Source organism: Pleuronectes platessa, chromosome 9 (genome assembly GCF_947347685.1).
Source record: "Pleuronectes platessa chromosome 9, fPlePla1.1, whole genome shotgun sequence".
In the NCBI taxonomy this organism is placed as follows: domain Eukaryota; kingdom Metazoa; phylum Chordata; class Actinopteri; order Pleuronectiformes; family Pleuronectidae; genus Pleuronectes; species Pleuronectes platessa.
The window spans coordinates 24,145,416-24,159,562 of NC_070634.1; the positions used below are offsets into that span (position 1 = coordinate 24,145,416).

A 14,147-nucleotide genomic window follows, 5' to 3' on the forward strand; every position below is an offset into this window, starting at 1 on the left:
GTTTATTATTTTCCAGCTTAATTAGCGCTTAATATCTTCTTGTCCTTGCAGACTGGCTCAATCGTTCCCTAAGCCCATCGATTCCAAGCCCCTGCTATCTCAGAGAGAAACCCCTCCATCGGGAACCCTGCAGCAGCGTGGTGATCGACGCCCGCTCAGCGAGCCGTTCGACTGGGCTGAGGCTCCTCACTACGACAACACAGGGTTCGATGCCGAGGAGTCTCCTTTGGACCCTTCGTCCGGTACAAGTCAGGGAAACCCTTCGCTGGGCTCCAAGCCTCGCAGCCAGTCCACACATGGGCGCCGCCCACTCCTCAGGCAAGAGCGGATTGTAGGAGTTCCTCTGGAGCTGGACACTCAGACGCTGCCCTACCACAGCAACCAACGTCCCCCCCAAGACAATGACCCACAATCCGCACATTCCCAGAATCCTTGGCAGAATTGGACCCGAACTCCGAGCCCGCTGGAGGACAGGACCGCCTTTCCATCCAAACTGGACCTGACGCCCTCCTCCAGCCCAAACCCCGACCGTAAGGATAGGTATGTGTTCATGTGAAAGACCTCATGACCCCAGGGTACGCAGATTATTAGGTATTCAATCATTATTGCAACATTTGAATTAGTTTTTTATGGATGGAGGTTCAAGCTTCTCAGAGATATGTGATAACTCAGTGACACTGTTTTAGCTGAGTGGTTAATCCTCCTGATTTCTCCTTTTCGCTCCAAGGCTGGACCAAGGAGGAGGGGGTATGCCTGGCAGCTGGACGTACCACGACAATCAGGGCGAGCAGAACAGGAAGGATCAGCTCAGCGTCAGCGGGGGCAACAAGGTGACGGTGGTGATGAGCAAAAGCTCGGACCGCCTGTCCCCCATGATGAAAGAGACGAGGTCCAAGTTCAAGAAGTCCCAAAGCATAGATGAGATTGATATTGGCTCCTATAAGGTCTACAGGTAGGGTTGATTTCATGATTACTTATCTTTGCAATAAGATCATCAGATATTTTGTCAGGTGAAAGTTGCACCTGCTGAAGAGGATTTCTCTTACTTGACTTTCTGCAGTATTCCGATGGACAGCTACAGTTCCTCCATCGAGCAGCAGACCAGTTTGGACCGTCCGGATCTACCCGGGTCAATGGAGCAGACCAACATGGCCCGATCACAATCGGCCCCCATGTTAGATGATGAGCTGGGCTTCTCCGGACAAAACCAAAAACCTGCCATCCCACATAAAGCCTACCACTTTGACCAGAACTACAATCCCCAGGTTAGCAGCAGTAGACCTAAGAACGTGATAATAAACTTCACACTAGAGTTTACACTACTAGCTTGTAGCCTAGTAGCATAGTAACTTTACAAACAGTCTTCTTCTGAGTTAACATCAGTTGTTTTGAATCCTGACAACTTTGCATTTACTGGAAACCTTTCTCGCCAACCAGGTGACCATGGACCGTCGGGTCCCTCCTCCCTTCCCCAACACACCGGATTACTCCAACCATGCATCCAAGGCCTTGGAATACCTAAACCAGCCAGGGAAGACGTTACCGAAGGAGCTGGTGAGCCCTCGGTATCGTGCTTATCCCCCGCTGGAGATGTTTTCTTTCCCCCAGTCGCCAATCAGCCAGGACGGACCGCCCAGCCAGCAGCAGCAGCCAATCCCAACGCAGCGCTCCAGGCCAGGGTTTCTGAGGAGAGCGGATTCGCTGGTGAGCTCCACAGAGCTCGCCTTGTTCCGCAGAGTCCATGAAGCCCAGCAGGAGGCGCTGCAGGAGGCTCAGTACAGACAGCAGGTAGGAGTTAGTGTGCGCTGCCAAACCAGTGTGTGTGTGTGTGTGTTACTCCGACCATTAACAATGAGTAATGACATAGAGACATTTGTTATTATAGCTGACAGTTACCTATCAGTCCACCACAAGCAGCCATGACTTTTTCTCGATTTCAAACACGTAACCTCTTACAAAACAATGTAACCCGACCCGTTTGTTTATAATTGTGTTATATATCAGCAACTATTATGCTACAATGTTTTCATGTGTGGCAACTGTGACAGTGCATGAAATATCCAAATGTCAAAAGTTCTCTTTTTCCCAGTGAAAGGCTCAAATAGTTGTTCTGGTTCTTTGTTCAGAGTTTGGCACCTTTACAGATGTCTGTCATCTCCTCTCCTCAGGCCGACCCCCCTCTTTACAGCCGGGCTCTTGCCTACTCCAGCCCCATGGAGCACTCGGCTCTCACCAACATGGTCGACAGCCAGGGCCAGATGATGCACAACAAGAGAAACGGTCGCTATGATGACGACTATCCTACCTACCAGGAGCAGAAGAAGCCCATGATCGGTTACCCGACCAAGAGCCTGACTCAGCGACGCCCCCTGTCTGCCAGGAGCTATAGCACTGAGACCTACGGAGCATCTCAGGTAGACTGATGGTATATTTCTGTATCATAGGCTCTTTTACATGTTAGCAGTGAACTTACAGTTAAACAATGAAGGAAAGGCTTGGGTGACTGGACTGTGGTACAAAGAATTTAACTTTGACAACCAGAAACAGGGGTTTGTGTTCTAACAACAGAAAACATTGGATTCACTTAACCACTATCTTTTCCTAGTCGAATAAAATAAAATAAAAAGGCTTTTTTGGGTCATTTTATAGGGGGGTATAATTGTTGTAGAGATACAGTACGAGGACCTAGTTCTACATATTGCCTTTCCACTAATTACCCGGGCCCAGGTCTTTGTAGGAGCAGGCTAAGCTTTGTAGCACAGGTGTTCTTGGCTTCAGTCGTATCCCAGATCTCGAGGTAATCCCAAGTACATAAATAATCTCTTTGAGATGCAATGAATTTGCCCCATGTTAAACTTTCCCAAAATAGTCGCAGTGAGTTGATTAGATGAGCAATGCACTTCATCTGGAACCTTTCAGCATGAAGGAGAAGAGCGCAGGAGGGAATCTAAGAGCTGCACACGAACACTTCTGACTGCGCTCTTATTCTTGTAGTCTCTGTGCTTGTCTTCCCGGTATCATCACGTTCCATTTATCCCTCACAACGCCTCAGGATGCTTAAACTTTCCAAAATGTCATGTTACTGGATGTAACAGCGGCTGCAGTACTAGACGTTTGGCTCAGGGATGGTAATGGCAGTTGTATAGTCCGTCAGTAAACCCACGGTGCTGGTAAAAATCTAACTATTGACTGATGACCTGCATATTACCAACATATCATTACCTTATTAAGTTGTTAAGACAACCTGCCTTTGGTTGGGACACTATGAGTGACACACAAATACACCAGATATAAAAATGTTACCCTCAGGCACGTCCAGTGTCAGCTCGTCCCACCATGGCCGCCCTGCTGGAGAAGATGCCCCCTGACTACACCCTGGCAACCTGCCCCGAGAAAGCACTAGACGACACCATCAAAATTAGACCTGGGGTGCAACTGAAACCCGAAGACATCACCTCCAAGATGCCTGCAGACTGGAGGCAGCAGCTACTCAGGCACATAGAGGCCAAGCGATTGGACAGGGTACGTCAGTGCACCGTACACTGAAAAGGGAGATTGCACACACGCACACAAACACACACATACAGCACTCAGAAGCCCTTCCTGTCTGTATCTGTGTAAGTCTGTGTTGTAAGGTTGATCAGACATGTGTCCGGCTGCATGTGTGTCGCTCTGTCTGCCTGAACTGCTGCACTCTCACTACTGTGGATGTGTGCTGAAAAATCCACAAGTCACGAAACACGATGCAACAATATGCATCGTGACAATAATTTGATCTTGTGCAGTGAATTTGAGATACATATAAAAGAGGAGGATATTTTGCAGGGCAGCGTATGCATCAAGATTAGAGGAACTTGAATACTTGTATGCAACATCATTCTCATGTTATTTTGGATATGAAACTACATGAAACTACAGGCAGCTGGACAACACCAGCAGCTGGCCCCTTTTTAAATCTCACTAATTGTTGCACACTCTTTCCTTGTCAATATTTGTATATTTAAAGATTAAACAAAGCTATTACCTGTATGTAAGCAGGTCTGTAAAAGTCTTCAAACTCAACTTCCTCAAAAAAAGGCCTAGAAGACATTTAATAGTCTTATATTTAATATACAAAGGTCTTTGTTCCAAAACATGGAAATAAATCATTTATGAACAAATTTGAACCCAAAAAGAAGAGCTGCTGCTGCTGCTGTAACAAATGCACTATGCTCTCTTTGGAATTCTTCATATTTTAAAAGTTTCCTGCTGGAGATAAATTTTAAATTTTAACTGAACTCCAATTTGGCATAGCTCTTGAATTTGCTGATCAGGGACAGGCAAAGTTTGACATTTTCTATAATAAGGCTAAAAGATTGCCTTGGAATACCGTAACAAACTATTGTAATTATCAGTTTCCAGTGAAGGATTGGGCTTATTGTGTATTTAAATCCCCACACACACACTCTTGTTGGAATGAACTGATCCACCAGTTGTTGCTTGTATGACATGATGTTCTGTGTGTACTGTATCGACCACTAGCTAACATTTCTCTGTGCTTTCAGCAACTCTGCACTCTTGTTGTTGTTGTTGTTGTTGTTTTTATCAATGTTACTCCTATTTGTTTGTGTGTTTGTTTGTTCGTCTGTGGAGCTTCACAGTGTGTTGTCGCCACGCTGCAGCCCGCTGTGTTGGCTCCGCCTCCCCTCCCCTCCCCTCCCCTCCCCCCCACCACATTCACCCATGTCATGTGATGTCGTCTTCTCCAATCAGAGTGGTGTCCTAAAGCACAACACGCTCACGCTGGGCATGCTCTGTCAGGGTCACACCCAGGGGCGCAGCAGCACTTTGAACTTTAACCTTTACAATAACACTAAGCATGAGCCCCCTGCTGGCCGCTGGCTGCCACTGCCGCCTCCTCCGTCTGCTACCGCCGTGAGTATCCCTCTGAGAACAATGAACCCCTGGTACTCTCCTTATTACTGCTCACATAGGTAATTATAGAGACTAGCTGCCACTGACACCTCGTCACCCAGCTTCAGCTACCACCAACTATTATTTAACTGTCTGCCATTACTGCCAGTGTGACCCCGGTTATTACAACTACCTTCTCTAACTTCTCAACCTGAACGGATCAGCGAGTCTGATGCAACTTTGGTGTTTAAGTCTCATTAATCTGATTGATAGTGAAGAATGAAGAAATGTTACCAAAACAACTGAAATAGAAGGTAATTCATTCTGAATTGCTCTTCTGTATTATCTCGTCTTCTTGTCCGACCTATGGAGCTGTTGGTTTTGTCTGCTCCATGCAGCTGGCTTACTTTTTTATTGTTAACTATAATGGTTCTTTTTTATTTCTCTACTGTTTGCATTTTTTAACTGGGAAACATTTTACAATCTCTGAAAAAGCACTCATCACATCTTTTCACCACAGGCACCAAATTACACACACTCATAAAAGTCGGTCTCCCAAATAAACCTGATGCTTCTTATTATGATCCATGATTGGTTTTCTGAGATCCACCCCCTGATCCAGATCCACCCATACCGCATCCTTTAACCAGGTGTTGGGGCAATAGTGTTTCTCTACGTGCTAACAAACAAACATACAAACCAACCAAACCCTAATGTTGCTAACGTTCACTCAACCAGGCCTGAAACTTTGGCAGCGAAATGTAAATACTTGAATTAAGTGACTGAAGTAAAATTTTCACAGAGGGTCACCCCGTCTCTCTGCCTGTGTCTCTCTCTCTTTCACAGACCCCCTCTCAGCAAGCCGCCATGCTGGATAATGACCAGGAGGGGGTGTCAGGGAGCAACCAGTGGGCTCCCTACTCACTGGGCAGGAGAGATGTACCACCCGACAGCCTCATGAAAAAGGTGAACGGCTGGACCTTGGGGTTTGTTGGGAGGGAATGGAGAAATTTAAAATGTCATTAAAATTCAACTCGATGTGGGCGTGTCCCTTCTGCCTCCCCAGAGCGCCCACTCCCACAACACGTCCCACCAATCACACAACACCATGATCGTTACTTCCTCCTCCTCCTCCTCTTCCACCACGCCTCACCGCGTGGTCGGGCCGCAGGGTTACGACGGGATGATGAGTAAGGGAAACCAGTACCAACCAGGGATGCCCCTGTCAGTGGTTCCCTCTGGGGGGCCTGGCCAGTACCAAGGCAACATGTCTCAAGGTAAATGTTAAACAATATGTTTATGTGCACATGTAATTTAGAAAATTTAATTTCGATAGGTTTTAGGGATTTGAACCGAGGGTCGTTAAACATTATCATCCCAAGCATCATCGTTAGCATTCATTAGCTGTTCCCTCGTGTCCTGTCTAATCTGAAAATGTTGTTTACTAATGGTGGAGCTGCAATGATTAGTCGATGGATCCATTAGAAATAAGCAGCAATTACTTTGAAACTTTTGAAGGTGAAAAAGTCAAACACATCCAGTTTTTGTCCGTCTCGGGCTTCAGGAAACTGCTACACACATTTTTCACTGTTTACTGGCATTTTATGGACATCATTATCAATTGATTCAAATATAAAACATATAAATGAATGATAATAATTTGTGGTTTACGCTGTAACATACATTTTGTTTTGTTTATTCTCTTAAATTCCTGTTTAATCTCATATGGAGTCAGATTCTACCTCAGTCTCACTCTCTCTCTCCTTCTGTCCAGGCCTCCCCTCCCCTGGTCAGCCTTACTCCAGCAGCGGCCATCCCATGGCCCTGTCCCCGTCCGGGAACCAGCCCCAGTACAACCCCCACTCCTCCCACAGCTCCCATCAGCCCTCCCTGCCCGCCACCAACCCCCAGTACCACAGCAACCAGGGCATGGTCCACAGCAACCAGGGGATGGTCCACAGCAACCAGGGCATGGTCCACAGTAACCAGGGGATGGTCCACAGTAACCAGGGGATGGTCCACAGTAACCAGGGGATGGTCCACAGTAACCAGGGGATGGTCCACAGTAACCAGGGCATGGTCCACAGTAACCAGGTCATCATGTCCACCCACACCAACCCGCGGCCTCAGAGCGCTCGCTGCCTGTTGCAGACTAAAGGGCAGAAGAGCACGGATGGTTTCCAGGAACAGGTATCTGTCTGTCTGTCTGTCTGTCTGTCTGTCTGTCTGTCTGTCTGTCTGTCCGTCTGTCCCTCCGTCTGTCTTTCTGTCTTTCTCTCCATCTGTCTGCAAACGCTATCGTGGAGGTCTGTTTGAAAATGGGGCTGTGCTCTAATGACAGCCCCATTTTAACTAGGTTAGAAAGGACATTAGAATTGAGGATGTGGGTCCATTCAATAACACTGGAAACTGATGGTAATAAAGCAGAATACTCTGATGAATTCTGCTGGTCCACTCTACGGAGGCCGCCATGTTTTTTCACAGTGGCCCAAACTGGACAACCTAAACCCCTTTTGAGTTTGTATCACAACTGAAGCTACCACAGGTTCTCTCTCATGTTTGAAAGGAGAGGGGGAGGTGAGGGAGATTCAGCTGCAATATGCAACTTCACCACTAGATGTCACTAAATCATACACACTGAACCTTTAACTATAAGCGTTTGATAGCAACATCTGAAAAATCCTAATCAGTATCAATGTCGGCATTGGGTCCTAAACTCCACATTGGTCAGGCTCCAGTCACCAGATTTGACAAAGAGGATGAGATGATGTCAGATGACGTCTATGAAATAAGATCGACTAAAAGAGACAAAATAAATCACAGTAGCAGCAGCAGTTGCTTTCAACAGGTTTAGAAAAGGACATGGAGATGTAGTTCTACCTCAGCTTTACAGATCACAGAGCACTGTACTGGTTTAGGTGGGAACTGGAGGTCACCACATGGATCAACTGGTTATGAGATGACTTAATTCCATTCAGAAAATCTCTGAGAAGGATATTTGTGGCTCCCTTGTTGTTGCCAGAGAGCTGACGACCTCCAGTTTAGCTTCCTGAACATGTCACACATCACATTTAAAATGTTCCTCCACTGTTGCACACATGTTGTGTATCTCTTCCATGCTTTCTTCATATCTGTGTATTTCACTTTGAGTCGTCTTCCTTCTCTTCTCTCCTCTTTCTGTCTTTCTTTCTTTCCTATGTCTAGATGTGTGTGAGAATAGAGAAGAACCCTGGTCTCGGTTTCAGTATCTCTGGTGGCATCAGTGGCCAGGGGAACCCCTTCAAGCCCTCCGACATGGTACGACCCGACCCGGCCCGGCCGCCCGCCAGCCAATCACATCCTCCCCTCCGGCTTTACCCCAGTGTTGCCATGGAAACTGCTGCTCGTTACCGCAGTGGTTCGCCTCTCTCTGTTGTGTCTGTCGAGCCGCGGGGGGGCAGTTGACTTGGTTAACTTTGCTTTGCGATAAACAAAAGTTGAACCGACTCGTAGACTCTGATTTCTCGTACATTTGTAAAATACAACACAACTCAACACTATAAAAACACGAGATGAGAGGATGAAATCAGTCCAACGTGATATAAAAGCACCTGTTTGATCCTCAACGACACATTTATGGATCTGAACATCACACACAGACACATTTTCTGTTTCTAGTTCAACATCACAGGCTCCTCAAGGTCTCTAGAAAAAAGGAAAACTTAAATAGTTGAATATTTTTCCGATAGCTTCTTGCTCACGTGCAGGCGTAACGTCTCAATACAAGCCGGGCCTGACACTTCCCTCATCTCTACCTGTGTGTGTGGCTGCTGTCTGTCACTGCGTGCCTGTGTGTTGGGGCTTCACATCCCTCAGGCCTCCTGCACATGGCAGCTCGTCCTAGAAACACGCTGCTGTGCTCTACAGTGTAAAAGGAGCGAGGCTGCACACGGGGCTATTTCAGGAAGGCTGCTCGGTTCTGGGACACCGTGGGTGATTGTTCTTTTTTAGATACAGTGCAAGACTTTGATCTCGGGGACGGGGAAGTATGACAGATTCTTCACCGACTTGCTTCGGCTTCAGATGTTCGAGCAGCCGAGGAGCTGACGAGACGGCCGGTCTAAAAATAGAACGAAGCCTACAGGAGTTTGTGTTCACGTCCCGCGTGAGGAACGGTGAATTGATTTGAGTCGTGGGTGTGAGGTGATGCTATAGAAAGTGTCAGCTCATCGTTTAACTTTAATCTGGAGAACAGGACCGTGGTGACTCAGTTGCTGACTCCATGGGTTCATTAAGTGTTTCCTGTCTCCTGTCGAATCCATAAAGTTCCCACCTGCCGCTGCAGTTTGTCCGTTATTAATGTCACAGCGGTCGGCGAGTGGAGTCGATGCAGACGAGCAGGTTCTCCAGTGATCCTGCTAAATGTTTTCTTAAATAATTACGTCACTTTTCTTTGCCAGCTTTACTATTAAAACACAATGATGGTGAGTCAGCTTCTGAGCCTCTCGGTAAATGCAGTGATGTCAGCTAATGTGGATTTTGCACAAAGTACGATATCACGGTGGATATTTGACTTTCAAACTTGACAAAGTTACCAAGATACTAGAAATCATCCCACGTCCTTGCACCAGGTCACCTTGTGTCTGCTCTGAGGTTCTCCCAGTCTGGACGTAGTAGTGAGGTCATCAGAGCGTTCTCTCATGTCTTATCAGGGAGCTGAGTCGTCAGCTCTTAGTTCAAATAGATGCTGATGCCTTTCATTGTGGTTTGATCGTCAGACTCACGAGAACTAATTTATTTTTCACTGACTATTGACTATTTTAGTAACAGTGGACGTTCATATCCAGTTTGAAGACCACCACACACACACACACACACACACACACACACACACACACACACACATTGTTCTAATGTCATCTTAATGTGATTAATGGAAGACACCAAAACTCAAAGGTTAAAAGATTGACTGATACATTTTACACACACACACACATCTGTGGTTGTGACCTCGAGAGCCGAACACAACTGTTCAACAGGATTGTGTCTCCGCCTTGTGGCCGGCGTTACTGCCTGCACCCCTCCTCTGATTTATCTCAGGAATATACTTGTTCCCACATAATTAATGACTGATGTATCTGTAAAACACTTGGTTTTAAATTAATGTTATATTTTATTATATCACGAGTTTCACATGAAACTAATTTTATTAATTAATGATTAATTGTACCATGAAAATATGAAGTGATAAGTTTGTAATTTTTTTAAATAAATAGACAAAAGATTATTTGATATTTGAGGCCCTGATAGTTTGGGTAATTGTTTATAAATGCACATTACAATTGTTATTAATGAATACGATTATTATTATTACCATCTCTTGTGCACTTGTGGCCCATGGAGCAGAATCATCTGCAAACTGTCTGATTGAATTGGAGAGCCTGTTATGTCACTCATAATTTTCAGGTTTTTCTTGTTTTCTTATGGAAAATGTTGCATTTTGTTCTAGTTTCGCCTCTAAATTTGGCTTTTATCATTTAATATTTTCATAATCTAATAAGCACCAAATTAGTTTAATTGAAGTTTTATGAAACAAATGACTCAGAGAACAGAGTTTCTGTGCCACATTATGTCTGATAGTTTCCAAAACTTAGATTTCACAATGAAAGAACCTTTGTAAAAAACCAGATCCAGAAGTCAGTATCGGGTTGCATCTTATATGTTTGACCTGAAGATGAGCTGTGACACTGAGGGTCTGATAGCGAGTGCTGGAGGAGGGAGACCCCGGGCTTTGATGGATTCACTCAGTTTAGGACCAGCAGTCAGAGTTTGAAGGAGCAGAACATGGATTGAAAGTATGAAAAATCAGATTTTCTGCTCCTGGATAGTGAATCCGACGCTGTCTTTGCACACTGAGCTTCTGTCGATAACAAACACACTTGTCAACTGTCAAGTGTGTGTACGTGTTATCGCTGAGCTCCAAAAACTTCACCCTCAGTATTGTAGTTTTTACTTTTGACTCATAAACTAATATTGTCTGCACTTGTGTAAAAAGAAAAAGTTTCTGTGCTTGCGATCAAACTGAGTCAAACAATACTCTGAGGAATTCATCATTTATTTATATAATGCATATAAATGAATGTTGAAGTTTCTGCAGGAGGCTGCTGCTCTGTGTGAAACAGCTTCGATGATCTGTACATGTTTGGTTGATGTGACTAACGCTGCTCAGGTTGTAGCTGCTAACAAACTCATGTGTGATGTACAGTGAGCTCCATATGTGAGCGGTAATAAGTAATAAAGTGGCCACATCCAAATTATAATCACTGAAGTCAATGTTTTATAAATAAATTGGATTTATCTGCCACTTTGTGCACTAAATTATTATTCATGGCCACTTCATCGGAAGTATTTTGCTTGTGTACTTGTATGAGGCTCACTGTATAAAAACGCTTTATACCGTGAACAATAACTAATTCTTCTAAAACGTGCACTCTCTGAAGTGTGTGTGTGTGTGTGTGTGTGTGTGTGTGTGTGTGTGTGTGTGTTCCTGTTCTCACTCTGACTGTAGTATGTAGGTGCTGCTGCACTGTCACTGCATCACGTCGTTCTTGGCTAACTGGCACTTATATCTGTTTAACTCACTATTGTGTCTTCAACACGTGCACAACACTGTTGACACATGTTGAGTCGATCCGGCTGCATTGTGTCACACTTTCTGTGTGTCCTAAAAAAAACATCTTTCAGCTCCCGGTGAAAAGATGTTGGTGTTTTTACAATCTCTGCCTTGGGTTATCGAGGGAAAGACAAAAACAAAAAGAAGAGGGGGGGATGAAATATCTTCTGGCCTCCCTGTGACCTACTTCTTTCCCCTTCAGTCAGAACTCATCCAACAGCAATTCCTATTCCCCCTTTACTGTAGTTATACATTTTTATCTCTTTCTAACATCATGTCTACATAAACCAAGTCCTTATCTCTACTTAAAGAGCTGAGCAAATGTAAACCCAAGTACCTTAAATGGCTTAAAATTTGTAATTATGAATTTTCAGCAGTTTTATTAGCAACATTTGCATGCCTCTCCAAATTCTTTGGGGCAGAAATGTTTTTAATTATTTTGTGGGGGGGTGGGTGGCTACTGAGCTGAGAATGAGAAAGGCAAAGATTCTAAACCATCGTGTCCCTGTGTCGTCCTAACGGTGTATCATTTTGACTTATAGGGTATCTTTGTTACTAGGGTACAGCATGACGGGCCCGCCACCTCCGCCCTGCAGCCTGGAGACAAGATACTGCAGGTAACGGCCACAGCAATCGCCATTTAACGGGCCAGAAAATAAGCAACACCCTGCCCTCCATCCATCCCCTGCCCTCCATCCATCCCCTGCCCTCCATCCATCCCCTGCCCTCCCTCCATCCCCCTGCCCTCCCAGCCTTCCCCTTCTCTTACAAACATGGAGGCAGAGCATAAAGCAGGACAACACAAGTCATCCTGCACGTCACCTGGTTCAGTTAGATTAGTGTTCTCACACATGGGCTCTTCAACAGAAGCCCACTGCCACCTTTTAGCTGCCTCACTTGGTTTTAATGGTATTTTCCTGCCTGTATATTCTGCCTGCGTGTGTGTACCTGTCATTTCATGGAATCTGGCATGGCCCCCACATCCTCTCTCTCATTCGTCATTTATTAGTGACCTGAAATAAAGAGGACTTTTGAGTCGTAGGTGTAAGGGTTCATTTTAGTTAAGGGTTAAAAAACCTCATGAGATGTCAGGGTAGAACTTAAAGGATCAGTGTGTAGAGTTTAGTGACATCTAGTGGTGAAGAAACGTCACAGCACAAACTGCAGCAAACAACTTTATTTTTTACATTTGAAGATATTCATTCGCTGTGTTTTCCCCTAAAAGTATTAATACTAAGTGTACAAATTACTCTATAGGGCGCTATATAAAATACCCTATGTAGTAAAATAGTGACTAGTGAATGAGTTGGGGATTTCGGACACAGCCCATGTTTAGAATTCTTCATATTGTAAAAGTTTCTGACTGAATAATGGAGATAAACGCTGGTTTTGAATTAGGTCTTCTTAACCGATCCTACCCGCTCAGAGCAAGAACAGAGGTTCAGGATTAGGAGTGGGAATAAAAGACGGACCAGTCTCCACATTCACATCATGAACCATCAAACTCATCCTAAGCTGCTTTTTTTTAGGTTAAATGTGTCCTTAAAAGTCTGAGATTTATCAGACAACTCCATTTAGTCAATTATAAGTTGCCAAAGACACAAATTATCATGCTGATGCTGAAATTCGATTTCAGCCCCGAGGGAAAATTCACTTCCTGTAGCTGCGTGATGATTTCTGTCAATCAAAATAAATCAAGTCCATTTCCATTGTATTGATATTCACTGCAGCTGTATGATTGCTAGCAGACCCCTCCCTCTCATGTGCTTCCCCCCCCCTGTCATCTTCTCTCCACAGATTTACAGTTTAGCTGGATGAACTCATCTAAAAGCCCTTTTTTGTCTTTACCCTTCTCTCTCTACAGCATGACTGTGTAGCTCCTCCTCTTCTCTCTCTTTTCCCCAACAGTGATGTGTTACTGAGATAATGATGGCAGTGACCCTCCATCCCTCCACAAACCCACTCACACAAACAGTACACATGTGTATGGAAATACTGCAGCACACCCACGCACACACGTTCACACACACACACACACACACACACACACACATGCTTTTGACTGTGCTGCGTGTTTGCCTTGCAGGCTAACGGACATAGTTTTTTACACATGGAGCATGAGACAGCCGTCTCTCTGCTGAAGAGTTTCCAGCGGACGGTGGACTTGGTGGTTCTGAGAGACAGCAGCATGTGCTAAAAAAAAGTAGTTTTATAACAAACAAACAAAAAACAAACACAACAACGCTTCTTGTCCCTGCTCGTCGACCATCCCACCGCCGCCGGGGGGGGGGGGGGGGGGCGTGTGGACCTGACAAATGAGCCGCCTTTTTTACCTTTTTAAGGGAACACACACAGACGTTTATTTGCCTATTGCTGGACCAAAGGCGAATACTTAGTGCCAAATGTACCGTAGGAAACATATCGGCTCTTCTGGCGACTGACGGTCAGGGACCTGATCGACGGGTGGACGGACCACACCAGGACTCGAACCGTTGGAGTCCCACAGGGCTGCTGCAGTTTGGATTTTGTGGCTGGTTTAGTTCAGTAGACAGTCACCTGATTGAATTGAGTATTTTGTTTTTTGGTTTCTTCGGTTTGGATT

At 45.1% G+C, this 14,147-nt stretch overlaps 1 protein-coding gene across 1 annotated transcript in view; it reads left to right on the top strand.

The window, feature by feature from the left end:
• lrrc7 (leucine rich repeat containing 7) overlaps window positions 1-13,363 on the top strand; it is a 30,132-nt gene extending 16,769 nt beyond the window's left edge. The window contains exons 20-33 of the mRNA XM_053430942.1: window positions 52-546; window positions 728-952; window positions 1,061-1,265; window positions 1,438-1,788; window positions 2,169-2,414; window positions 3,310-3,522; window positions 4,753-4,914; window positions 5,740-5,859; window positions 5,960-6,170; window positions 6,668-6,825; window positions 6,967-7,083; window positions 8,098-8,190; window positions 12,088-12,162; window positions 13,343-13,363. Of these exons, the coding sequence (XP_053286917.1) occupies window positions 52-546; window positions 728-952; window positions 1,061-1,265; window positions 1,438-1,788; window positions 2,169-2,414; window positions 3,310-3,522; window positions 4,753-4,914; window positions 5,740-5,859; window positions 5,960-6,170; window positions 6,668-6,825; window positions 6,967-7,083; window positions 8,098-8,190; window positions 12,088-12,162; window positions 13,343-13,363 (2,692 nt within the window). The remainder of the gene's footprint in view (window positions 1-51; window positions 547-727; window positions 953-1,060; window positions 1,266-1,437; window positions 1,789-2,168; window positions 2,415-3,309; window positions 3,523-4,752; window positions 4,915-5,739; window positions 5,860-5,959; window positions 6,171-6,667; window positions 6,826-6,966; window positions 7,084-8,097; window positions 8,191-12,087; window positions 12,163-13,342) is intronic.
• The last annotated feature ends 784 nt before the right edge of the window (window positions 13,364-14,147 follow it).